Here is a 26,596-nt window from a genome sequence, read left to right on the forward strand (position 1 = left end):
ATGCAGAAAGCAAACCCCAAGTCTACAGTTGCTCCCAAAGTCCACCGCCTCAATTTTGGGATGATTCGTTGTCTATTCAGGTATTCCAGACATGCAGGGTACATCAAGTTGATTGTGGAGATTTAATCCGCTGCTCCTGAGGTTGCTGGGAGAAATTTCCCTTTCTCTTCTTTGTTCGCACAGCTCCTGGGGTTCAGCTTTAGATTAGGCCCTGCCTCTGCGTGTAGGTCACCTGAGGGCATCTTTTGGGAAGTCTGAGGTCTTCTGCCAGTGTTCAGTAGGTGTTCTATAGGAGTTGTTCCACATGTAGATGTACTTTTGATGTATTTGTGGGGAGGAAGGTGATCTCCACCTCTTACTCCTCCACCATCTTGAAGGTCCCTCTGTTGATATTATCAGTGTTGGGTGGGGATGAAGTGACAATTGGCCAAAATCTGAACCATCCTTGCCAGGTTTGGGGTTTCTGTAGAGAAGTTACCTCTACCAGGTCTGACTGCCATAGCACAAGAAAATAATGTAGTCATTCCTCCTAGCATAGAATCTACTTCAGAAGAAGATGTTTAAGGGGTCAGTGGAACCTCGCTGTCTCCCCGGAGGCAGCCCTTCAATGGTTGCCACAGTCAGAGCACCACCCCAAGGTGGGGTACATTGAGCCCGCCCACAGCTCTCGGATCCCACCTCCAATATTTTTAATTCTAAAAATAACATTCAGTGAATCTGAGCACCAGTTAGAAAAATTATTTGTAAAATGACTATGGTGAGTGGGGAGCCTGAGAGTCTGGAGAAGATGGGGTCTTGAGAGCAAATCAAAGACCTGACCAGAGACTGGCCGACTTTGTCAGCTTCTCTGGTAACTCATGTCCACACCAGGCTCCGTGGGGCACTGGCTTACTCCAAGGGCATCATCGTTCTCCCTTTGCAGACTCTGACTAGCATACAAAGCCCAGGTTGTAGCCCTATGGAAACCATGAATACATACTTCTGAGCCATTTCTCTGAAAAGAAACCAGAGCTAAGATCCTGAAAGACTTGTGTCCACCATTCTTGGACATGTCTATTCAGATGTTTTGGACAGACTTCCTGTTACTATTCACTTTATAAAAGCAAAAGAATGAACTCTGAGGATGGCTTGGGAATATCTTGGTCTAATTTCCACTTTTTTCTCTTCCAGGGACAGAAATCTTGGATAGAAAAAACCTTTTGCAAACAAGAATGTATCTTTGTAATTCCCAGCACTAAAGATCCTAACAGGTAAATTGGAAGCCATAATTAAGACATTATTCAAACTTGCACTTCTCTGCCAGTTGCCAGCAACTATTCTGGTGTTTGGGGGAGGCAGAGAAGAAGTCAAGCACAGCTAGAACTTATGCCCCATGTGATTCACTAACCAGGGAGTCACCTGGGCTATAAGTTCCTCTGTCAAGATGCAGAGAGCCTCAGGGGAGAGGCGCTGTCCTCCACTCACTCATGTGAGTTTTCACAAGCAGATGGGCCCACACTTTCCTCTTAGACTTAGTGAGATCAAGGAGCTGAGGGCTTTAGACAGACTTCCAGGGTATCTGGCCTCTTTGTTAGAGTTCCTAACGTTATAACACACTGGGAAGAGAAGGGCAAACTAAACCTGAAAGAAAGAAAAGGGAGGAAATAATAGAAAATAGAATGGGAGTTAATGAAATAGAAAATCTTAAAACGATAGAGAAAAATCAATGAAATCAAAAGCTGGTTCTTGGAAAAGAGCCACAAAATTGACAAACCTTTAGCTAGATTGATGAAGAAAGAGAGAAGCCTTAAAATACTAGAATCAGAAATGAAGAGACATTACTACCAATCTTACAGAAATAGAAATGAGTATAAAGGAACACTATGACCTGTATACCAATGACAATAAATTAGATAACTTAGATGAAATAGAAAAATTCCTAGAAAGACGCAAACTGCCAAAATGATTCAAGAAGAAATACATAATCTGAAGAAACCTATAAGAAGTGAAGAGGCAGCATTAGTTATCAAAAATTACCTACAAAGAAAAGCTTAGGTCCAGAGGGCTTCACGGCTGAATTTTACCAAATATTTAAAGAAGAATTGATACCAATTCTTCGCAATCTCTTTCAAAAAATAGAAGATGAGAGAGTACTTCACAACTCATTTTATGAGGCCAGTACTACCTTGATATTAAAACCAGACAAAGACAGCACAAGAAAGGGCAACTACAGATTAATATCCCTTGTGAATATGATGCAGAAATCTTGAACAAATACTATCAAACCAAATCCAGCAACATATAAAAAGAATTACACATCATAACCAACTGGGATTTATCTCAGGAATGCAAGGTTGTTTTCACAGCAGAAAAATCAATTAATGCAATACATCACATTCATAGAATAAAAAACAAAAATCACATGATCATCTCAACTGACATCAAGAAAGTGTTTGACAAAATCCAACACCTTTTTATGATTTTTTAAAAAACCATAAATCTAGGACTAGAAGAGAACTTTCTCAACCTGATAAAGGGCTTCTATGAAAAATCCATGGCTAACATCATACTTAGTGGTGAAAGATCGGATACTTGCCCCTTACATCAGAGACAAGACAAGGATGTTCACTCTCTCTTACCACTTCTATTAATATTTTACTAGAGGTTCTAACCAAGGCAATTAGGTAAGAGAAAGAAATAAAAGGCACCTGTATTGGAAAGGAAGAAGTAAAACTATCTCTATCGGCAGATGACATAATCTTGTATATAGAAAATCCTAAGGAATCACTGAAAAACTATAACTACTAAAGAAGTTCAGCAAGTTTGCAGCATACAAAATCAATATACAAAAATCACATATATTTCTATAAGCTTGCAATGAACAATATGAAAATGAAACTAACAGAAAAATTCCATACACAATGGTATCAAAAAGAAGTAGACAGTTAGGGATAAACTTAACAAAAGAATTACAAAATTTATATCTGAGGGGCTTCTCTGGTGGTCCAGTGGTTAGGACTCACTGCCATGGACCCAGGCTCAATCCCTGGTTGGGGAACTAAGATCCCACAAGCCTCATGGCACGACCAAAAAATAATAATAATAACAAAACTTATATCTGAAAAGTATAAAACATTGTTGAAAGAAATTAATGACGATCTAAATAATTGGGAAAACATTCCATGTTCATGGATTGGAAGACTTAACATAGTTAAGATGGCAATATTCCCAAAATGACCTACAGATTCAAAGCAATCTCTATGAGAATTCCAGCTGACTTCTTTCTAGAAATTGACAAGCTGATTGATATGGAATTGCAAGGGACACAGAATAGTCAAAATAATCTAATAAAAAAAGAACAAAGTAGGACTCACTTTACCTGATTTCAAAACTTACTACAGACCTACGCTAATCAAAGTAGTATGGTACTGGAGTAAGAGTAGACATACAGACCAATGTAATAGAACTGAGAGTCCAGAAAGAAACCCATTCATCTATAACCAATTGATAGTTCAGCAAGGTTGCCTAAACCAATGAGGAAAGATTAGTCTCTTCATCAAATGGTGCTGAAACACCTGGACATCAAAGGAATGGATTTAAGTCCCTACCTCACACGATATATAAAAATTAACTCAAAATCTATCAAGTGTCAGATGTAAGAGCTAAAACTATAAAACTCTTGAACAAAAATATAGGAGTAAATCTTCATGACCTTGGATTTGGCAAATGATTCTTTGAAATGACACCAAAAGTATGAGCAGCAAAAGCAGCAAAACAAATATACTTTCAACGTTACTTGTGTAGAGAAATGTTTTACATTTCTCTAGCAACGGAATAACTCAATAATATTGAAAAATCATTGCAGGTCAACTCTGCATTGGGGAGCATGATTGTCCTTTGTCACAGCATATTCAGTGATTGATGGCCATAGTCATGTTGTCAAGACACCAAAAAGACTACAAATGTGTTCAATAGGGAAGGGCAACCATCCATTGTGTTTAGAATAGTCTGGTATTTATACTTTTCTGGTATGGAAATAGATATGCATTGATTATCTGGAAAAGGACATCATAAGGGGCATTTCTGTCTCCAGTAAAGCTGGATAAGGAAGGTGTTAGGCTGCTTCTGTTCAGGTTAACTCATCTTAAGGAGGAAAATGTTATAGAAAGACTGAGCTTTGCCTTTGTTTTCAGGTGTTGCTGTGGCCAGCTCACCAACCAGCATATCCCCCCTCTGCCGAGTGTAACAGCCAGCAAAAATGGAGAGGAGAACAAGCAGGTGGAGACTCAGCCTGAAAAATGGTCTGTTGGCAAACACACCCAGAGCTACCCAACAGATTCCTACGGGGTTCTTGAATTCCAGGGTGGCGGATACTCCAACAAAGCCATGGTAAGAGGGGCCTGGGGAAAGGATGCCACTGAGCCGCATCTTCCATCAGAGGCCCAGCCTCCCAGCCTCCCAGACTGCAGACACCTGGGTCTTCTTTCAAGGGTGTCACTCTATCTTCCTAGAGTTTTCAATGCAAAGACAGGAAATATATCCACACACTCGAGTTTTTAGCCATGAGATTTGGAAACTGGGCACTATGATAAAGAACACACAGTATCCTTTAAATCCGTACCAAGACTGTGAATTCACACATCACAATCCAGCCCCACTCTATAAAGATACCACACCATCTCCAGTGATGACAGACGAATTATGTTATTTGTTTTTCAGGGTTGTTTGGGGCTTTGTTTTGTTTTTTCTCACAGTGGACATTTACCACCCCCCTTACATGGGTTAGGAGTTTCTAGAAATATTTTCCTCTGAAGTCCACACACAGCCTCTCTGGGCTTGCATTCAGATGGCCCAAGAAGAGGGAGGCCTTTCACATTTGCATGTAAACAGGGAATGCCCTCTGCCTTTCTGATGAGCCTTGCAAAGAGGGGAGGCGTCAGCACTGTGATCCCTTTCAGCTCATTCTGAATGATGCTCTCACGTGCCCAGTGAGACCATTTTTGCAATTTCATTCTATTTCACCGGCCCAACATCAATTGCTCAAATAAAATTCAGTTGTGTTCCAAAGACCACAACGTAAGGTCTTCCGGAACAGCACCCTGCCTACTGGTCTAGACACAAAGAGGCTGTTCACAGGGGCCAAGTCATCTGCTCATTAACCTCTTCTTCACCTTGAGGGGAAGGTCCAGCCCCGAGGTTGGCTGTTGATCCTCATTCCCAGCACCCACTCCCTCCTCATCATCCTGGCCAACCTCTGGAGCCACATGCTAGCTGAGCCAGCTATGGAATTTAAAAAAATTTTTTTAATTGGAGTATAGTTGATTTACAATGTTGTGTTAGTTTCTGCTGTACAGAAAAGTGAATCAGTTATACATAGACATATATCCACTCTTTTTTAGATTCTTTTCCCATATAGTCATTAGAGTGTTGAGTAGAGTTCCTTGTGTTATACAGTAGGTCCTTATTATCAATAGTTATCTATTTTTTATATAGTAGTGTGTGTATGTAAATCCCAATCTTCCAATTTATCCCTCCCCTGCCTTTCCCCCTTGGTAGCCATAAGTTTGTTTTCTACACCTGTGACTCTATTTCTGTAAATAAGTTCATTTGTACCATTTTTTTTTAGAATTCACATATAAGTGATGTCATATGATATTTGTCTTTCTCTGTCTGACTTAGTTCACGCAGTATGACAATCTCTAGGTCCATCCATGTTGCTGCAAATGGCATTTTTTCATTCTTTTTTATGGCTGAGTAATATTCCATGTATGTACAGGCATGTGTGTGTGTGTGTGTATACCACATCTTCTTTATCCATTCATCTGTTCACAGCAGACAGGTTGTTTTCATGTCTTGGCTACTGTAAGTAGTGCTGCAATGAACTTTGGGGTGCATGTATCTTTCCAGCTTTGGAATTGATGCCTTCAAGATTAGGGTTGCCATTGGATAAGGTGAACAGTATTTATTCTATTTTGGAACATGTTTGACTTTTGATTGCATCTAAAGTGTATATAATTTCAGGTAATTCTGAACTGTGATTTACCTGTGGATTGCGATATAGCCCAACAATGACTAATTGTTAAGAAGCTTTACCTAAAAGTAGATAAATTCATAAGTTGCTCTAAATTTTTTGTAAACCTGGCGGGTATATTTCCTAGAAGTTTCAAAAGAGCAAAAAGTTTCCAGAGATAAAATCAAACAGGAGTAATTTCTGTGTTCCTAAGAATGCTAGACACATTGAAGAAGTATTTCAAATTTTGTTTAGAACTATAAATGGTCTTTGCTTTCAAATTTTAAAATGTATTTCCTTTAAACTCCAGTTTTATTTTCTACAAATTTGTTTCTACAAATTTGTTAATTTGGAGACATTTGTGCATATATGCATGTGTGTGATTGCACATAATTTTTAATGAACTCGTTAAATAACTAAAATAAATCTTTGCTAATATGACTATATTTCATTATTGGAAATTTTCAGGTTTCCTTTTACTCTCAGTATTAACTATTGTCATTATAGAAGTTCTGATACCATGAAAATTAGCTGGGAACTTTGATGAAATAAATCATCCTAAGGCAATGAAAAAAAAAAGATTAAGGTTGCTAGGTAAACTACAAGACCCCCAGATATATTTGAATTTCAGATAAACAACAGATGATTTTTTAGTATAAATGCATCCCAAATATTGCAGGAGCCATAATTATACTAAAACATTTTTCATTGTTCATATAAAATTCAAGTTTACCTGTGCATTCTCTATTTTTATTTGCTATATCTGGGAACCCTCCAGAGTTCCCTTCCATCGTTTGGCCACAGACTCACACAGAGGGCCCCAGAACCCCATGGGAGAGAAAGCCAGGTGGCTGTTGCTTGGACAGGAACAGTAGCCTTGTTCCCCATGACACAAGAGTCAAATCAAAGAACGAGTGTTGAGGGTCACACCCTCTTTTGCAGTATATACGGGTCTCCTATGACACGAAGCCAGATTCACTGCTTCATCTCATGGTGAGAGACTGGCAGCTGGAACTCCCCAAGCTCTTAATATCCGTGCACGGAGGCCTCCAGAACTTTGAGATGCAGCCCAAGCTGAAGCAGGTCTTTGGGAAAGGTCTGATCAAGGCTGCTGTGACCACTGGGGCCTGGATCTTCACTGGGGGCATCAGCACAGGTAAGTGCAGGCTGTATTCCTTGCTGCAAATGTACAAACCCAGAGCTCATCGTGGTTCCCAAAGAGCTTTTGGGTAATTATAAAGAGAAGATACTGCATTCTGATAATATTTATGGCAGAATGAAATCTTTATTCGGAAGCTCGTTTTTCATTTTGGTCTGATCATGATAATGGTCAACATTTCTGGCACCTACTATGTGTCATTCCTTGAAGTGAGCCCTGTACAAGCCTCATTTTCACTGAGGCCCCTGACAATCCTTTCCCGATCACATGAGGGAGGACACCGAGGCCCAGAGAGGTTGAGGAACACGGCAGGCCGTTCTGACTCTCAACTTTAGCTGAATGCAGCCAAGTCCTGCCAAAGAGACCCCTCGTACTTCCATCCTTAGGTCTTGGAAACTTGTAAAGACAATTCCTGCACAGTTGCTTTGGATTTTGTTTTTGTTTTCCCTTTTCTAGGAGCTAATGCAGGATGGCTAGCTATTATGAGCTCAGACTTTCAGTGTCTTAACCCTGTTCTGTAGGAAATGGAGTGGTTCAGAGCTGGGGTCCCTGAAGTTCATGAATAGTGTTTTGATGGGAGGTAAGGGGCCTACAGAGATGACTTATGGCCTCTCACAGGTGTAATCAGCCATGTGGGGGATGCCTTGAAAGACCACTCCTCCAAGTCCAGAGGCCGGGTTTGTGCTATAGGAATTGCTCCCTGGGGCATCGTGGAGAATAAAGAAGATCTGGTTGGAAGGGATGTAAGTATTTTCTCCCCAGAAATGGGCAATTTTCAAAAATCAATGTCTTTGTTTTAATGTCATTGTAGATTTCACCTGCAGGTGTAGGAGATAATAAAGCAAGGTCCCATATAGCCTTTATCTTTTCCCCAAAAGTAAGAACTTGCAAAACTACGATACAAGATCAAAACTAGGATAATTGATATCAATCTAGTCAAGATGCAGAACATTTACTAGGAGCCCTCATGTTGCCCTTTTCATTCACTCATTTGTCTTTTTATTGAAGTATAGTTGACTTACAATGTTGTGTTAATTTCTGCTGTACAGCAAAGTGATTCAGTTGCATATATATATGCATCTATATGTATATATACACATATATACACACACATATACATTGTATACGTGTGTGTGTGTGTATATATATATATTATATATATATATATACACACATTGTTTTTTTTCATATTCTTTTCCATTATGGTTTATCATAGGACATTGAATATACTTCCCTGTGCTATACCATAAGAACTTGTTGTTTCATGTTGCCTTCAATATCCATACCCAATTCCCTCCTGCTTCCACTCCTGCCTTAACCCCGGGAACCACTCATCTGCCCTTCATCCTACAGTTGTATCATTTCAAGAATGTTATGTAAATGGGATTGTACAGTATGTAACCTTTGAGGGCTGGCTTTTTACTTGCCACTTAATTCTCTGGAGATCCATCCAAATGGTTGCATGTATCAATAGTTTACTCCTTTTTACTGTTGAGTGGGGTCCCACCGTATGGATGTACCATTTATCTGTTGAAGGCTATCTGGGTTGCTTCCAGTTTGGCTACTGCAAATAAAGCTGCGATAAACTTTTGTGTACAGAATTTTGTATTAATGTAAGTTTTCCTCTCTCTGAAATAAGTACCCGGGAGTGTACTTGCTGGGTCATCATGATCTGTTGGGTTGTCATGATCTAAAATAATTGTTTCTAATTTGATATAAAAATTTACCCCAAAAATCCTTCAATAGAGAGGCTAGGGAAGCGAGAGTAGGTTGAAGTGCACAGTTAGGTGAAGCTTTCACTCCACATCCATATATTCTTGCTTCTCCTGTCTTACTGTCCGAGTTTTGCAGCTCTGACTTGTGCTGTGCATTTCGTCAGGTGACACGGGTGTACCAGACCATGTCCAACCCCCTGAGTAAGCTCTCTGTGCTCAACAACTCACACACGCACTTCATCCTGGCTGACAATGGCACCCTGGGCAAGTACGGTGCCGAGGTGATGCTGAGAAGGCAGCTGGAGAAGCACATCTCTCTGCAGAAGATCAACACAAGTAAGTTCTGGCCGCAGCCACTGGGCTGCCGCTGCTGCCCTGAAAACCAGGCTGGAAGAGAGAGCACCCAGGGGTATTTAGAGCCTTCACTTTGACTCTTCTTAGACAATAAGGAGGTGACTTAGCAAGACCCTTTCCCTTAGCCACCTACCAAATCACTGAGCTGCGCTGTGATGCTTTGTGTCAAGTTCACGCGGAGAGTGGACCCGAGAAACAGCCCCACAGCCGTTTTCATGGTGGTGGCATCTCCTGCCACATTGCCAGTGGTTCTCATTCCTTGTAATGATTATAGTTAGTTTTTTAAATTTTATTGGAGTATAGTTGATTTATAATGAATGCTGTGTTAATTTCTTCTGTACAACAAAGTGACTGAGTTATACATATATATATTTTTTCACATTCTTTCCATTATGTTTTATTCCAAGATATCGAAAATAGTTCCCTGTGCTATACTGTAGGACCTTGTTGTTTATCCATCCTATTGATAATGATTTGCCTCTGCTAATCCCAAACTTTTTAAATGTCCGAACAGGAAACACATTTGTCACTCAAAGGCTTAGTATGATTCCTTCTATCAACTACATGCTCTGAGTTCATTAAATTAAATATCTCAGTAGCTCTGGGTCTCTCACCAGAGATGGGCCAGGTGGGGAAGCCTCTGGAGAGGCCTGCAAGAGCTGGTTGTTCCCAACAGGGCGCCCCCCTCCATGCTGGTCCAGGGGGTACACCCTGCAGGGGAGCTGCTGCTGTCAGGAGGATGCTGATGTCAAGCTAGAGAGAAAGGAATGGACCTCAGTCAGATGAAACGATCATAACAACTGGTTAGAATTAAAATAACTGGTGTCATCTCTTGGAGCATGTTCATAACTCAGTGATTCTTACTGTTAAGCAATTGCTGAATGATCTTAAAGAGTATTTTGTTGTAACCATTACTGGTAAGATTGCGAAAGAGAGCCTAGGCCTGGGAAATGGTCATTTTAAAGCCTAATTAAAGGGTCTGTGAGACTGCCACGTGGTTAGAATTACGGTCTGCCGTGAGGAGTGGTGGGTTTCTGAGTATCAGCTCCCTGGCTGATGGTTCTCACATTTTCGCTGTCTTGGCCAGTGTGCGCATTCACACCGACCAGCCTCCCCTGGCCGTGTGACCTGTGGGCTTCCCTTTGTCATCCTTTGCCTAGGGTTCTGAGTGGGGCAGGGACAGCAAAGGGGTGCTCAGTTGTCACCTCCCACGGCACGGAGTTTCAGGGGTCCAGCCTAAACCACGAAGAACCAGTTCTCCTCTGTTTCTAGAAAAGAAGGTGATTTGGCCACTGGAGTCCCGAAGATCTCAAATGTCAAGCCTTGCTGGGGTTGGAAATCCCAAGGGCAGGGTCTATGTCATCTTGGTCTATTTCTCCAGCATCTCTTGGCCAGGCGCTTGCCTGGCACAAAGCAGACCGTTAACGCATAGCTGCTGAAATGAGCCTAACTGAGATTATTCTGGTAGGAGATGGCAAAGTTGTTCAAAATATTTAAGAGCTCCTGACTGTAGAACTGCATCGTGGAAGCAAACCAGAAACTCTGAATTTCCCCACCTGAAATTCTTAGACCTTCTCCTAACTGTGCTGGCAGATTTTATCCAAAGGCCTTCAGAATTGTGAGACCAAGGACACATCTCCTATTCACCATCTATTAATGTTGATCAAATAACTCCCGTCACAACTAATGGACACCTGGTAAAACATGCTCAGAATATAATCTGTTTTAGCCAGTTTGGGGTAAAATTGTGAAGTAGGCAAATTTGTCTTGATGCCAAAATATTGGTTCTCTGTATACCAATGCCGAAATGAGATATGGAAAGAGAGTTTGGGAGGAGAATTGAAAGAGTAGCTTTATTCTTTGCCAGGCACAGAGGAAACACAGCAGGCTAGTGCCTCAAGAACTGTGCCCCCTTCCTGGGGAATAGGGAGAGGTTATATGGCCTAGGGCTTGTGGTCTGGGGTAGGTGATAAGACTCAAAGTAATGAAGGTCTTGCATTTCTTTTCTTCTGCAAATTTACAGCCAAAGCTGTTGTCAGGCAGCTCAGCAACCAGGTCTGGTGTCCCTGAAGTTATCGGCCCATGACCTTCTTTCTGAAATGAAGAGTGCTACAAGGGAGTGTAGGGGGAGAAGAAATGCCAAGTGCAGAGTGCAATTCACATGGAGTCAGAGTAATTAGTTTTATGAAGGATAAGTCTAGCTACAAGTGTTTGTTAGTAGTAACAGCTAAAAAAATAACCAAGATCACTTAACTCTTTCAGGCCTGTTTATGCTGTTTCCCCAGCCTGTTCATTGTTTCCTTGTTTTCCTTTTCTATCAGAAAAGTCTTATTTCTATGTTTCCTGCAACAGTCTCTGCTGCTCCTTCACTCCCACTATCTCCCCCTGCCCTGGAATCCTGAGTTCTTGGGATGCCCTTGCCACCTCCTGCTTCCCAGAGCCCTCCATTCGGGTTCTGCCACCAAAAGTCAGCTTGTCCTACCGTGTTCCCAAAGAGTCCTATCATCTCATAGAGACAGAGGGAGGACTCTGGATACAAGGTATTAACTGGTGGGCTAACGATGGTCCACAGATTTGCCCTCCTGGATAACTCACTGCCTATTCCAGCCCCTGGAGGCCGAATCAACACCTACTACAACACTGCATATTTACACAACACTTGAGGTTGACAAGGACCTTGATAGCCGAACAGTTTCGTATACTTTATATCTATTGCTCTTTTAGGAGGTAGAGGAGGCCCTGTGATGATTCACCTTTTACGGATGGTTCCCTGCACTTCGGGGTGGCCTGGTGATTGGCCCCATGTCGTAAGGCTAATACGTGTGAGGCCAGGCATTGAACGGAGTTCTCCTATCGCTGGTCCAGACACCTTTCGCTGTGTCATTCTTGAAGGGACAGCCATCCAGGGTGGGAACTTCACCTGGGCCAAGGCAGCAGGGAGGTATTCTTTTAGCAAGAAGAATCTCCGGTGTTTCTCACATCTCACCTTGAAGTAGTCCGTAAGCCAGTTGAGTGATACATGGAGTTGAACCACATATGTTTCGGAAAGTTTGTAATTTAAAGGCTCTGCTTTTTCCAGTAAGGCTATAATATGGGGGTTGAATAAAAGAATGTAAACAGTCATCACATCCTGAGTTCCTTCAAGTCTCCTGGTGAACACTAACTCCATATAAGCATACTTCCAGGCCTAAAAGTTTTCCTCTTCACCATGTTTCAGGAATTAGAGTGAGTGCCCTTGAGACAGGCTGGGACCTGGAACCCTTTGCTGTGGTGCTTGCACATGGACACACCTCTCCAGGAACAACAAGATACTAAGAAACTGTATGGGACTAAAAATAACTGCTATCATGCAGGCAGTTGGGGCAAATTCTGGACCTAAAAGATGCAGAGACCAAAACAACCAACGGCCACTTTTGAAGAGCCTGGAGCAAAAACAGGGTGTCCGGAGCAAAAGCAGGGCACTGCACATGCCCCCTGCACACAACACCACCTAAGGGGCGGGCAGACCACCTAAGCCACCCCTCGGGCCTGACCCATGGACACACCCCTACCCTCACCCCATATAAGGAACAAGCTTGCCCCCCCTCGGGGAGCAAGCAAGCAAGGGAGCCTGTTTGTTATTTGTTCCCTCTCCCCCCTGCTGCAGCAGGGGCCCCAATAAAGCCTTGCCTGAATTTCTTGTCTAGCTTCTAGTCAATTTCTATTGATTGGGGAAGGCCAAGAACCCTGGTCAGTAACACTCAGATGAGGCCATGACCCTGGTCTGAAGGTGGATATGGTGTGTGTTGCAGGACTGGGGCAGGGTGTGCCCGTCGTGGGCCTCGTGGTGGAAGGGGGCCCGAACGTGGTTTCCATGGTCCTGGAGTACCTCCGAGAAGAGCCTCCGGTCCCCGTGGTGGTCTGCGACGGCAGTGGCCGGGCCTCGGACATCCTGTCTTTTGCACACAAGTACTCTGAAGAAGGAGGGTAAGATTTCTGATAGGTTACAAAGGGTGGGGTTTTTCAAAACCTGCCTTCTTGTTAGGCCCAGAGGAAGTCGTGATCCATTTAGCTGTTCCAAAAATGTAAAAGAAGGAAGACTTACTAGCCTTCCTCTCCCACTTCCCAAGGTCAGCAAGTGAGGGAGCTCTCAGGAGCATGGTGTTTCTTACGGATTCTTTCTCAGGAGGGAAGATGCTCTCTCCCAACTGCATATTCCCTTGTAAGTTTTTCAACAATCCTGGAATTTAGGACAAGTGTGAACACAGTTTTTGACTATAGTCCCTTTGGATCTGCTATCCTGGGATATCCTCCAATGATAAAGTTTCAAATCAAAGATACCAGATGGGCATAGAGATGTCTGATTTATTCAGGTACAGATTTCACCTGTGTTGTTTTCTTCTCTTTCCCATTTGCTTCGACCAGGGTAATCAATGACTCCCTCAGAGACCAGCTTCTAGTTACCATTCAGAAAACATTTAATTACAGCAAGACACAATCGCATCAGCTCTTTGTGATGATCATGGAGTGCATGAAAAAGAAAGAACTTGTAAGTGTCTTGAGTTGACTTCCCAAGTGCTACACAGAGAGAATTATGTTTCCTTTCTAATTCTGTCCATGTGTGCAGGATGGAGTAGTTCCTATTTCCATTCACCCTTTTCCAAGAGGCATTTTACAGATCCTGACCCAACTGGTGGTTCTGTCCATGTGCGGGAAGCAGGCAAAGCATAGGCAGATTCTCTTTGGAAGAGGGACAGGGGTGCTTCAGATCTTGTAAATGTCAGGGCACTTCAGGCCACATCCCACCAATTCTGAGGCTCATGATATCAATCAGATTCAAAGCATCAAGGAGTGACATATACTATGCTTTCAGGTGTATTTACAAAATTCTACCAAATACACTCATTTTCTCCCACGCTTTGCCTTCTTAATTACGCTTATAAGGAAGAGGCACTCTTGCTGCACAGAAGACAGCCTCTTCGAAATTCTAAATCTACAAGTTTCCTACAGATATATCAAATCTGAGTAGAGATGACTTTGTCACCTTCAATAGCCATTTAGATATTGACGTGTACATCCTGCATGAGCTCCCTCAGCTCCAGATGGGGTAAAGAATAAAATAAGATCCAGGCAAGGATTCAAAATCAGGACAAGCAACGCTGTTCTTTCTGAATCAGAAGCACATGGTGTAAAACCATGTCGCTCTCGGGATTGCTGCATTAGCATCAGATTCTGTGGACCTTTTTATTTATTTATTTATTCATTTACTTTAACATCTTTATTGGAGTATAATTGCTTTACAGTGTTGTGCTAGTTTCTGCTGTATAACAGAGTGAATCAGTTGTATGTAAACATATGTCCCCACATCTCTTCCCTCTTGCGTCCCACCCTCCCTATCCCACCCATCTAGGTGGTCACAGAGCACCGAGCTGATCTCCCTGTGCCATGCGGCTGCTTCCCACTAGCTATTTTACGTTTGGTAGTGTATATATGTCCATGCCACTCTCTCACTTCGTCCCAGCTTATCCTTGCCCCTCCCTGTGTCCTCAAGTCCATTCTCTACATCTGTGTCTATTCCTGTCCTGCCCCTAGGTTCATCAGAACCATTATTTTTTAGATTCCATATATATGTGTTAGCATATGGTATTTGTTTTTCTTTTTCTGACTTACTTCACTCTGTATGACAGACTCTCAGTCCATCCGCCTCACTACAAATAACTCAATTTCATTTCTTTTTATGGCTGAGTAATATGCCATTGTACACATGTGCCACATCTTCTTTATCCATTCATCTGTCGTGCCAGATCTTGTTTGTGGTCCTTTTTAAGCAACTCCCCAATTCTCCCTCTTGTTTTCCACTTTGCTTAACTCAGTCTTTTCACGATTAATCTGTTTTCAGGTCACTGTGTTTAGAATGGGTTCCGAGGGTCAGCAGGACATTGAAATGGCAATTTTAACCGCCCTGCTGAAAGGTGAGCTCTCAGGAAACAGCCACTCCTGTCCTTTTGCGCTGGCCTCCCCGGAGCTCTGCTTGTAGCTGGGAAACCCCTCCCCCTTCCTCCCGCCGGGAACTGCGTCTGCTAGGGATGGAACCCTGAGCCCGCCAGGCTGCCTAGAAGTTCTCCCAGGATAAAGCCGTGGTAAAACGATGGGGCTTGAAATGGGTTTCTTGGGAGGGGGACTCTTCTTGGCGCGCCAATAGACCATGATGGGCTGAAGTCAAGAACCAGTTTCCGTCTGTAACTAGCTCATTACAGGTTTGAACTCACAGAGGGTAAGCGTGAAATGATTTTTCATTTGCGATCCCTGCATCTCGCAGTGCTCTGTCCAATTTCCCCGGCCCACTCCTAACGACAGCTGCCACCTGGCTACTCATGGGGTCACCTCTCTGCTCCACTGGGAAGGGGAGGGGGCTGGAGGAAAGGGGCGGGGGTCGCCATCAGGCTGGCTGCTTGGTAATGCTGAGCTGGTCCTTGGCTTTGGGGCCTGAGTGATCCCTCAGGCGCCAGAGAAAAGGCAGCCGTGCTTATTTCCAGGCTGATGCTGAGCCAGCCTGGGGAAGCCTGTGCTCCCCACCCAGCCCCTGTCACCCCCAGGCGACCCAGGCATGGAGTGAGTAGTTCCTCATCTCTTGCCTTCCAGGCACAAACGCATCGGCTCGGGACCAGCTGAGCTTGGCGCTGGCTTGGAACCGCGTGGACATAGCTCGGAGCCAGATCTTTGTCTTTGGGCCCCGTTGGCCGGTGAAACTAAGTGTTTTTCAATTCATACCATTTGTCATGACTTTGTACAGAGGATGCATTAATATGTTCTCCCTTGTGTCGTGGATCTCAGGAAGTTATCTGGGCTTTCTGATGACCCGATGTCTAATCTTTAGGATTATTAGGAAATGTTGCTATTTCATTTCAAAGAACGAGCAGGAAGTAAGAGCTCCTAGCACTAACTTCAGATTCAAACCAGTGCTCTTGAAGAAAGAGCGCTAAATATTTTATCATTGCTGGTGAACATGGGTTTTTACCCTTTTAAAGAAAAAGAAGAAAGTAGCTCATTAAAATGAAATACAATGATTGCATTGAAAGCATTGATTTTTCAAATTATGTTCCATGAAAGCCCAGAGGCCTAGGGGACTCTGTGAGTGTGACCTTTGTGTATGGTCTTTGGGATGTGGTGTGTGTGTGTGTGGTTTGGTATATTTTGTGTGTGTGTATCTGTGTGTAGCACATGTGTAGGTTGTTAAATGTGTGTGTGTGTGTGTGTGGATGTGTGGTGTGTGATTGTGCTATGGTTTACCGTGCGTGTGGTGTATGTCCGTGGGATCTGTGGGTGTGTGTGGTTGTACGTGGGTGTGGTGTGGTGCATGTGGGGTGATGAGCAGCTCTTAGCCTCCCACTCCTTCAATCAAAGCAGCTTCTTTACAGACTTGTGGTTGCCAAGGGGGAGGGATGTGGGGGAGGGATGGATTGGGAGGTTGGGATTAGCAGATGCAAACTATTATATATAGAATGGATGGACAACAAGGTCCTACTGTGTAGAAAGGGGAACTATATTCAATATCCTGGGGTAAAGCATAATGGAAAAGAATACGAAAAAGAGTATATATATATATATATATATGTTTATAATTGTATAGCAGAAATTAACATTGTAAGTCAACTATTCTTCAATTTTTTAAAATTAATTTTTTTTTAAAAGCAGCTTCTTTGATGGGTTTTGTAGATTGGGACTCAGGGTAACTTTTTGTTTGCAAAACAGGCTCTGCTGCTTCAAAAGGGGTTTGGAATATCTAGAGGGTTCATGTCGGACTTTAAAAACCATATTTCTCAAAACAGGCCTGGTATATCCCTGCAAAAGCCATTTCATTTTTCACAGTCACCCTTTATTTAATTAGCATGAAGAACTTAAGGAATCAGATGAGTGTATTAAAGGAATAAGATACAGGGTTGGGGGGTGTGGTTTGTGCATGTTGTTTACTGAACTATGCAAATTAAGAAGAATAGCACAACACCTTAAATATTTTAATTCCTTTTGAATCTCCTGGTTTTAACACTCTTGGTAAAGGACTTGAGAGCAAAGTGAATTGCTCCACGAATGGTTATGAGGCAGCTTGCTGTGGCAGAGAATCTAAGAGATTCCAGAAAGGATTGCAAAAAAGGGCTCTGTCATGAGCTCCTGAGACCAGCTACTCAGTAAGAGGGATCCCAGCTTTTGTTTGCTTTTTTTCTTTTCGAGCAGCAGCTTTCTGAGGACGCGGTCCTGAGTCAGCCACACAGAGAGGGCCAGGCTTTCAAGATTACAGAAAGGACCTGACCCGGGGAACGGGCCACACACGCAGGCCCTATCTGGTCTGAAGCAACGGCCTTTGTCCGTCTTCTTGTTACAAAAGCAATAAGTAATTTCCAGAGAGCGTAGAAAATACAGACAGGCAAGATGAAGGAAACAACCACTCATGACTGCCCCCCCATAGAAAAATTCAGCAATACCGTATGTGTTTTATAATTTCATTTTTTCACTCTTATGTTGGCGTTAAATATTCTCCAACCTCCTTTTTCACGTTGCTTAGTGTTTTTTGCTTTCTATTATCCAGTGGACGCATAAATATGGTTTGAAAAGCAAATAACAGAGCAGAGCGTACCGTGAAAAACGGAGCCCTCACACCCCACCTCCCAAAGGCACTCAACTGGCCCCGTGTTCTGGTTTCCTGATGGTGGCCTCAGTTCGTTGACATAACACGTTTTATCACTTTCTCAATGAATCACGTGTAGATGTCTTTCAATTCTCCACTTGGAAAGAGAAGGAAGTATCTCGCTTGCCCTGCCTGCTCTGCCCCTCCTGCGTTTGGTACCTTTATGTTTAATTCTCTTATTGGTTATCACGATAGCTTTGAACCATCTACTTGCTTCATCAACGTTAGGCTCCCACGTTGTAAAAGGAGGAGATTAGTGGCTCTGCACAACACCTTCCTTTCCCTACACCGTCAATGTTCCTACTTGGGTCAACCTCATCTTCTACATGATGGAGATGGTTGATGTTTACACGTCGTTCTGTAATCCTCACTCAGGTCTGTTTATGTCTCTCTTTAATCGTCACATTTTCATAGTGGTCTTTTTTATTTTTATTTTTTTACCTGGATATTTATTTTTATTTTTTAACTGGGTATCTGCTTCCAGTTCTTGACTAAGAACAATGAATTATGTTGCTGTGTACAGTTATGTGCAGGTCTTATGTGGACGTATGTTTCCATTTCTCTTCAGCCGATAGCTAGGAATGGATTTGCCAGGTAGATGGAAAATGTATGTTTACCTTTTTAAGAAACTGCGTGTCTGTTTTCCAAGGCAGCTGTAGCATTTTACATTCCCACCAGCAATGTAGGGAGAGTTTCTCTATGTCCTTGCCAATATTTGGTATTAACAGATTTTTTTTTTTTAATTTTAACTATTCTAGTGATATGTAGTAGTACATCATTATGGTATTTATTTATTTATGATCAGATATATTTTTAACCTCGATAAAGGAGGGACAAGCTTCAAACAAATTTCTAATGTAATTCTCATTTAAGACATGCATATTTTTTCTTCTTTAAAAAATTGAAGTATAGTTGATTTACAGTGTTGTGTTAGTTTCAGGTGTACAGCACATATATAATTCAGTTATTATGTATATAATCTTTTTCAGATTCGTATCCATTAAAGCTTATTATAAGATATTGAATCTCATTCCCTGTGCTATACAGTAGGTCCTCATTGTTTATATTTTTAAAGTTTTAATTGAGATATAATTGATGTATGATGTATTAGTTTCAGGTGTACAAAGTAAAGATTCGATATTTGTATAAATTATGAAAAGATCACTACAATAAGTCTAGTGAACATCCATCACCACACACAGTTACAGAGTTTTCTCTTGTAATAAGAACTTTTAAGATCGACTCTCTTAGCACCTTTCAGATACACAATACAGTATTATTAGCTGTAGTCACCATGCTGTACATTGCATCCCCAAGACATTTATTGTATAACTGGATGTTTGTATCTTTTCACCATCTTCATCCACTTCGCCAACCCCCACCCTGCATACTAGGTCTTTCTGTTGATTCTAAAAATGGAGAAACCAGAAGACTTTACTGTGATTCTGTACAGATTGTTCACTGCTGAACCTAACATGGCTGAACTCAAAGAGAAAGAAAGGTAGCCCTGAGTCAATCACCTGGGCCACACAAAGGAAAATACAACAAGCATCAAGGTTTCTACAGTCCATCCATTGTTTAAAATTACGGGACCTTTTGAGTTTCCTTCATATTTGGACCATGACTTATTTGAATAGCTAGATGTTTGCTTTCCCTTGCATTTCCAAATTGATTCTCTTTTTTCTTCGTAGCATATGCCTCACATCATTAAGACGATCTATTCTTTTAATTATTACTGTCCACTGAGTGCAATTCCCTTTCTTCTTGTAGAATCTTTCAAAGCCTTGTGTTTCTCTGGATGCTCTCAAAGTTTGCTGTGCAGCTGACCACATCAGACACCCCTGCAGTGTGCTCTCAGACAGGCTCATTTCTTCCCACACTCCATGTCTTCCTCTCTCTCAGATTTCTTTTTCATTTCGCTGCAGTAAATCTTCAAGAAATTTTTTTCATGAACATGTGTGGGAAGGTAACCATTCTCTGTCTTTACACGTCTGAAAACACTCTGCCACACACCAGGCTCATGGTTGCCATGTGATCCTCCTCCAATTATGATGAACCACTGTCTTCTCTCAGATGTAGTCTGAGGTCTGCTCTTTATCTTCAGTGTTTAGAAATTTCACAAGGACACGTGTTCTGTTTCAAACAAATGAGAATGAAATGTACAGAGACAGCAAACTCAAGGACTCATATGGCCACTCATGTGGCCATTCATTCTGCTTGGCTGTCAGAGGCCCCTTTATGATAAAGACCCAAGTCTTTCCCCAGCTCTGTGAAATTTTCTTCTAACGCTTCTTTGAGTATTTCAGCCTTCATTTTCTCTCTTTCTCTTCCTCTGGAATTCCTATAAGTTAAGCAAATGTTGGTCCCCTTGGGCTCATCCTCCATTTTACCATTTCTGTCTCTCTATCATTTTGCTGTAGGTTTTTGGAAATTGCAACTTTTTCCTTAGCATTTTTTGTGCTATTTTTTTTAATGTAGGCGGTCCTATTTTTGATGTCTGAGAAAGCTTTCTTGTTTTCTGATTGTTCCATTTTCATGTCAGCCTGTTTTCATCTCATGAATGCAATAGCTGAGGATACAAGTTGTATTTTTTTTAACTCCTCTCCTGTTCCCTGAATTATCTCTATTTTCTCCCTCATCAGCTGTTTCCATTGTTCATTTTGTCCTTTTCTGTTGCAGATCCTTGCTTGCCTATCCCCATTTCAGAGTGAGGGATGGGACTGAATAATTAATATAAGGAGCCTATTTTACAAATAGTTTATTCTCCTCCCTGGGAGGACTGACCAAGAGTTCCCCATTTAGGAGGGGGGTGTCTACTGAACAGCTTTTCTTTGCCTTTTGCAGATTGGAGCAGGCTGGTGCGGCGCTGGACCTCCCTATGCAAACCCTCCCCCCCTTTTTTTTAACATCTTTATTGGAGTATAATTGCTTTACAATGGTGTGTTAGTTTTTGCTGTATAACAAAGTGAATCAGCTATACATATACATACATCCCCATATCACCTCCCTCTTGTGTCTCCCTCCCACCCTCCCAATCCCACCCCTCTAGGTGGTCACAAAGCACTGAGCTGATCTCCCTGTGCTATGCAGCTGCTTCCCACTAGCTATCTATTTTACATTTGGTAGTGTATATATGTCAATGCCACTCTCACTTTGTCTCAGCTTACTGTTCCCCCTCCCCATGTCCTCAAGTCTGTTCTCTACATCTGCATCTTTATTCCTGTCCTGCCCCTAGGTTCTCCATAACCTTTTTTTTTTTAGATTCCATATATATGGTCAGCATATGGTATTTGTTTTTCTCTTTCTGACTTACTATACTCTGTATGACAGACTCTAGGTGCATCCACCTCACTACAAATAACTCAATTTTGTTTCTTTTTATGGCTGAGTAATATTCCACTGTATCTATGTGCCACATCTTCCTTATCCATTCATCTGTTGATGGACACTTAAATTGCTTCCGTGTCCTGGCTATTGTAAATAGTGCTGCAGTGAACATTGTGGTACATGACTCGTTTTGAATTATGGTTTTCTCAGGGTATATGCCCAGTAGTGGGATTGCTGGGTCGTATGGTAGTTCTATTTTTAGTTTTTTAAGGAACCTCCATACTGTTCTCCAAATTGGCTGTATCAATTTACATTCCCACCAACAGTGCAAGGACCCACCCAATTCTTCAGCAGACATTCTTCCAGGTTCTGCCTGGGGTAAATAAAGCCCAGTAGTAGAGTTGCTCTGCACCCACCCACTGGGGAGGGGGTGTGACATACGAGAGGGGGTGTGTGGTCTCCTGCTCTGTAGACAGTCCTTTACTAATCACTATGCTTTCTACCCACCATTAACTCTCCCTATTTGGAAATCTGGACCCACCTCCACTATTACCCCCACATTACTCATCCTGGGCTTCAGCTGCCTCTCCACAGCTTTAACTATCCAACAGCATTTCCAGAAACGTCTTAATGGCTCTGGTCTGCCTCTTCTCCCTGAAATGAATTTTTCTTTTCCATAGTCCTCTGCTGTCATTTCCATGGGAAGAGAGGGAAAGCAGGAAACACGAGATCAAGACCACAACCTAGAACCCAAAGTCCTTCTTTGTCTCCCCCACAATCAAGTATATGGTCTCTCAGATCTTCCTTTAATAGTTGAAGTTCTCTATCAACTATGTGCCTATGACTCTGTAGTCTTGCTTTTCAAAAAAAATTATTTATTTATTTTTGGCTGCGTTGGGTCTTCACCGCTGTGTGCAGACTTTCTCTCGTTGCGGCGAGCTGGGGCTACTCTTCGTTGTGGTGCGCGGGCTTCTCATTGTGGTGGCTTCTCTTTGATGCGGAGCACGGTCTCTAGGCGCAAGTGCTTCAGTAGTTGTGGCTCGTGAGCGCTAGAGTGCAGGGTCAGTAGTTGTGGCACATGGCTTAGTCGCTCCATGGCATGTGGGGTCTTCCCCGACCAGGGATCGAACCCGTGTCCCCTGCATTGGCAGGCGGGTTCTTAACCTCTGCACCACCTGGGAAGCCCTGACCCCCACACAATTGTCTTTTCTGGTCTTCATCAGCTGCCACAGACACTTCTCTTTGGCGCCTTTAAACTTTCCTCTCAGCACCCTTTCCTTTGGGCAAAAACACAGTCAAAACTTCAGCCACTTTAAGTACATGAGTGCACTTCATCAAGCGTATAAGTAACAGAGGGTCACGAAATCAGGAGCTTCTCCATCGGGCAGCCAGGCCTGCAACAGCTGAGTGTGTGTGCGTGTGTGTGGTCACAAGTATGTGTGCCTGCGTGCATGTCTGTGCATGGGTGCTCATGTTTGCATGAGTGTGTGCATGTGTATCTGTGTGTGCACCTGTATGTGGGTGCATGTGTACCTATGTGTGTGAATGCAGAGGGGAGGCACGGTCCATGCACTTGTCCTGGGACATGGGTCAGCTTTAACCCCTTTCCCAACTCTGCCTGCTGTGGACTGCAGCCCCTGGGAAGCCTGGCCCCCCCAACGGATAGCAAGGCCATGGAGAAGAAGAAGCCACCCACAGCGACCACCAAGGGGGGCAGAGGAAAAGGAAAAGGCAAGAAGAAAGGGAAGGTGAAAGAGGAGGTGGAGGAAGAAACTGACCCCCGGAAGCTCGAGCTGCTGAACTGGGTACGTGGGACGTGTCTGCTCCCATTTCTCAGGCTTCTGGGGACCTTGGAGCCAGTCACCCTCCTTCAGGGAAGGGGGCAGTTTTTGCTGCCTTTGCCGCAGCCCCACCCAGGCCCCCGAGCCCAGGAGGCAGTGATGAAGCATTGATGGGACAGTGTCAATATTTCAAGTGGCTGGCAGGATGTCACAAACGCCAAACGGTCCTGCTTTGGGGGAGAATGAAGTCACTCCCAGGGGAGGCCCGAGCCACCTTGCCCACCAGTGCCTCTCTCCGCCTGCAGACACGTGGATGTTTATTGCGTGGAAACACGGGAAACAAATCAATCGTGAATAAATGCAGCTCGGGGACAAAAGATGGAGCCTGTGATGGGAATGCATGGGTTCCTGCAGTCAGCTGGGCTGGGAGGCTGAGACACGCAGCACCTGTGGTTCTGGCCTTGCTGCTCTCAGGACACAGCAAGACAGGGCGCTGGGCCTCTGCGGTGCCCTATGACTGGCATCATCGCGGTCACTCACCCTGGTGGCCTGCGGCATGCCCACAGGCGGTAGTTCTCAGTCAAGGAAACAAATTCTCTGCAGCAAAACCTCACGTTACATTGAGCGCTGCAGGTTCCACCATTGATGAAGGGTAGAGACACAAATGATAACTAATAGTAGATAAAATGTTACAGTCTACCACCTCAAAAAAACATTGTATATGGAGATCCGAGCTTGGAGACTCAAGCAGTGATTGCAGTTTTATTTTGAATTTTCCTTCTCATGTTTACATTACAAGAAAAGCTAATCAACTCTATTTTAATTTTTTTTTTAAACCTGATAACTAGAGAGCAACAACAGTTTGGCTGTTCATTTTGAACATTTTTCACTTTGTATTAAATGTATCCATCTGTGATGCTTTGATAGGACACCTAGGGACAAACTGAGAAGGAAGGAGGGGGCAATGGGGCGTGTTTACTCAGGACAAAAAGTAAAGAGAGCCTTGTTCAGGATGCTCTGGGTCTGGGGGCCAAAAGAGGCTTTCCAAGAGCTTCCAGGGTCCCTGTCCCTCCTGAGGCACTCACGCCCCTCTCCTGGGCTCGCACAGGTGAACGCTCTGGAGCAGGCCATGTTGGACGCGCTGGTCTTAGACCGAGTGGACTTTGTGAAGCTCCTGATTGAAAATGGAGTCAACATGCAGCATTTTCTCACCATCCCGAGGCTGGAAGAGCTTTATAACACCGTGAGTGGTCCAGAAGGAGGGAGGGCAGAGGGGAGCTAGCCCTGGGGATGCAAGAATGCACTGAAGGAGCATCCCCATCAGAACATGGCTTCAGCGGGAGGCCCATCATTTAAGGATGACTGCTGTCACCTGACATGCGGGCTCGGAGATGGTCCCATCTTCACCCACCTCCACCAGGCTAGCCAGCACCCCCATCTGTAGCATTAACTCAGGGGTGGTGCACTAGGACAAGTTTATACAAAGAAAGAATCCCGCCCCCGGAGTCATTAGCAGAGTGAAAAGATCCCGGGGTGAGCAGTCATTTGTTCCTGGAGACTCCCACTTTTTATGAGGCTTTGGTGAAAAATGGAAAACTGAGTTTGCACAGCAAGGAGCTCCTGATATTAGAATGAAAGTGTTTGGATGAAATCCTCTTGGCTTGTATTATTACCATGTGAATTTTGAGAATGTACATTTCCTTCCCCATTCTAAAATTTTAAGTAGCAGAAGTGGTCCTGGGTGGTTGCTTGCTAAAGCTTGACTAACTGTTAAGAAAATATAGTACATCCTAAGATGCTCTTTAAAATAATTCAATTAAAGGTATTTAACATATTTTTGAACATGTGGGATACTTCTTACCCATGACCAGTCCTAGTCCTGTTTTGTAAAAGACACAGGACTTCACTAATTCTATAAAGTAGAGTTGGATTTTACTCTAAAAGTTGAACAGAAAAACTTATTTAATATGGCTGAATGTTTCTCTTTCAGAGACTGGGTCCACCAAACACACTTCATTTGCTGGTGAGGGATGTAAAAAAGGTCAGTCTGCTCTTTCATAGTCCTTTACCTGTTGACGTCTTTTAATGAGACATTTTTTAAAACATCTTTATTGGAGTATAATTGCTTTACAATTGTGTATTAGTTGCTGCCGTATAACAAAGTGAATCAGCTATCCATATACATACATCCCCATATCTCCTCCCTCTTACATCCCCCTCCCTCCCACCTTCCCTATCCCACCCCTCTAGGTGGTCCCAAAGCACCGAGCTGATCTCCCTGTGCCATGCGGCTGCTTCCCACTTCTTGTAGGATCCCGTCCCATTCCCTGTTCTGTCCTGGTGTTTCTTGGGTCCTATCACCGCAGGCTGGAGGGTCAGACCAGGTTAACGCAGAGCAATTCATTTGGCCAGAATGCAGTCCCTGGCATTCAGAGTGCAGGACGTGTACTCATGTTCTGAGCAGGAGAAAGTAATGCAAAGGAAAGAAGAGGGCCTTCAGCCAGAGTCCCAGATAGGCTGGTCAGACTTCATACAAATATCTAATTCTGCTAATGTGAGAATTTGGCTTTTACTATGCACACTCATTGGATCAGAGCAGAATCGGTGGATCTGGGAACCAAGAGAGACCAGTGAGTGCCCTTGTTTCCCACTTTCACAGATTTCTTAGATTCAGAAGCGCTAACGTTCAAAAGCCACAGCTACTCAAGTGTAGACCCAACCACGTCTCACCTAAGTGGCTTCTATCATCCTCCTCCCACCCTCCCCAGACACAGGATGCCCCCACTTAAAAGCCTCCACGTCTCATGAAATTCAAGCTCCTGCTAAAAAACTTGCACCCACTGGGCCTATCACGTACCCACCACACGTGTTCTGTCCCAGGGCCATGCCCATCTCACATCTGCAGTGCTCTCCCCCCTCGGCCCCTACAGCCCCTGCTCTGCCCACTCCTACCTCCACAGGAAGCCCTTTCTCACCCTCCCACCTGCCCACCCTAGCAGAGTGGGGGCCTGAACATGCTGCTGCATCGGGACTGAGGGTGGCTTGGCCCTTTTCCCCGAAAAACAGCAAGCTCCCCAAGGCAAGGCTGTATCTCCTTATCCCCTCATATGGAATCCCCGACTTGGTCAAGGATCACGGTAGGAGCTGAACAAACTTGCAATGGCTGAGTGAAGGATTCAGTCCTCATGTACAGGGAGGTATTTGGAAGGTGTAGCCTCCACGGGATGGACCCCAGGTTTCTACCATCATTTCAGCCATAGGAAATTAACCAAGCAGGAAACAGCACGTAGCAAACATCCTTATAATGGACCTTTCAGCTCTGCCTCCTGGATAAGCCAACTGCCCTCTGGCGTGAATGACTGACTTACAGATGCACGGATGCCCCTCTGCCCTCCTCCCCTCCACCCACACGCTACCTTTATCTCAACACAGCCTCTTCCGTTCTGCTGCAGGACTCTGCCCCTTCACCGGGCACATCAGATAGTTTGCAGTGTTTGTGTTCTTACTGAAATCTGAGGGGTCCCCCAGAAAGTCACAGGGCACCATGTGGAGCTTTCCCTAGAAAGTTCCCGGCCCCAGGGGTATTCTGTCCACCCACTGTCTTCCACA

At 43.6% G+C, this 26,596-nt stretch overlaps 1 protein-coding gene across 1 annotated transcript in view; it reads left to right on the forward strand.

Annotated features, from left to right (window-relative positions):
- The first annotated feature begins 1,123 nt into the window (after positions 1–1,123).
- TRPM1 (transient receptor potential cation channel subfamily M member 1) overlaps positions 1,124–26,596 on the forward strand; it is a 76,560-nt gene continuing 51,087 nt past the window's right edge. The window contains 13 exon segments of the mRNA XM_067030733.1: positions 1,124–1,160; positions 1,163–1,250; positions 4,173–4,368; positions 6,932–7,145; positions 7,767–7,891; positions 9,028–9,199; positions 13,009–13,183; positions 13,622–13,745; positions 15,096–15,168; positions 15,839–15,939; positions 22,841–23,011; positions 24,096–24,230; positions 24,978–25,028. Coding sequence (XP_066886834.1) covers positions 1,124–1,160; positions 1,163–1,250; positions 4,173–4,368; positions 6,932–7,145; positions 7,767–7,891; positions 9,028–9,199; positions 13,009–13,183; positions 13,622–13,745; positions 15,096–15,168; positions 15,839–15,939; positions 22,841–23,011; positions 24,096–24,230; positions 24,978–25,028 — 1,662 coding nt within the window.

This window comes from Kogia breviceps, chromosome 3 (genome assembly GCF_026419965.1).
Source record: "Kogia breviceps isolate mKogBre1 chromosome 3, mKogBre1 haplotype 1, whole genome shotgun sequence".
NCBI lineage: Eukaryota > Metazoa > Chordata > Mammalia > Artiodactyla > Physeteridae > Kogia > Kogia breviceps.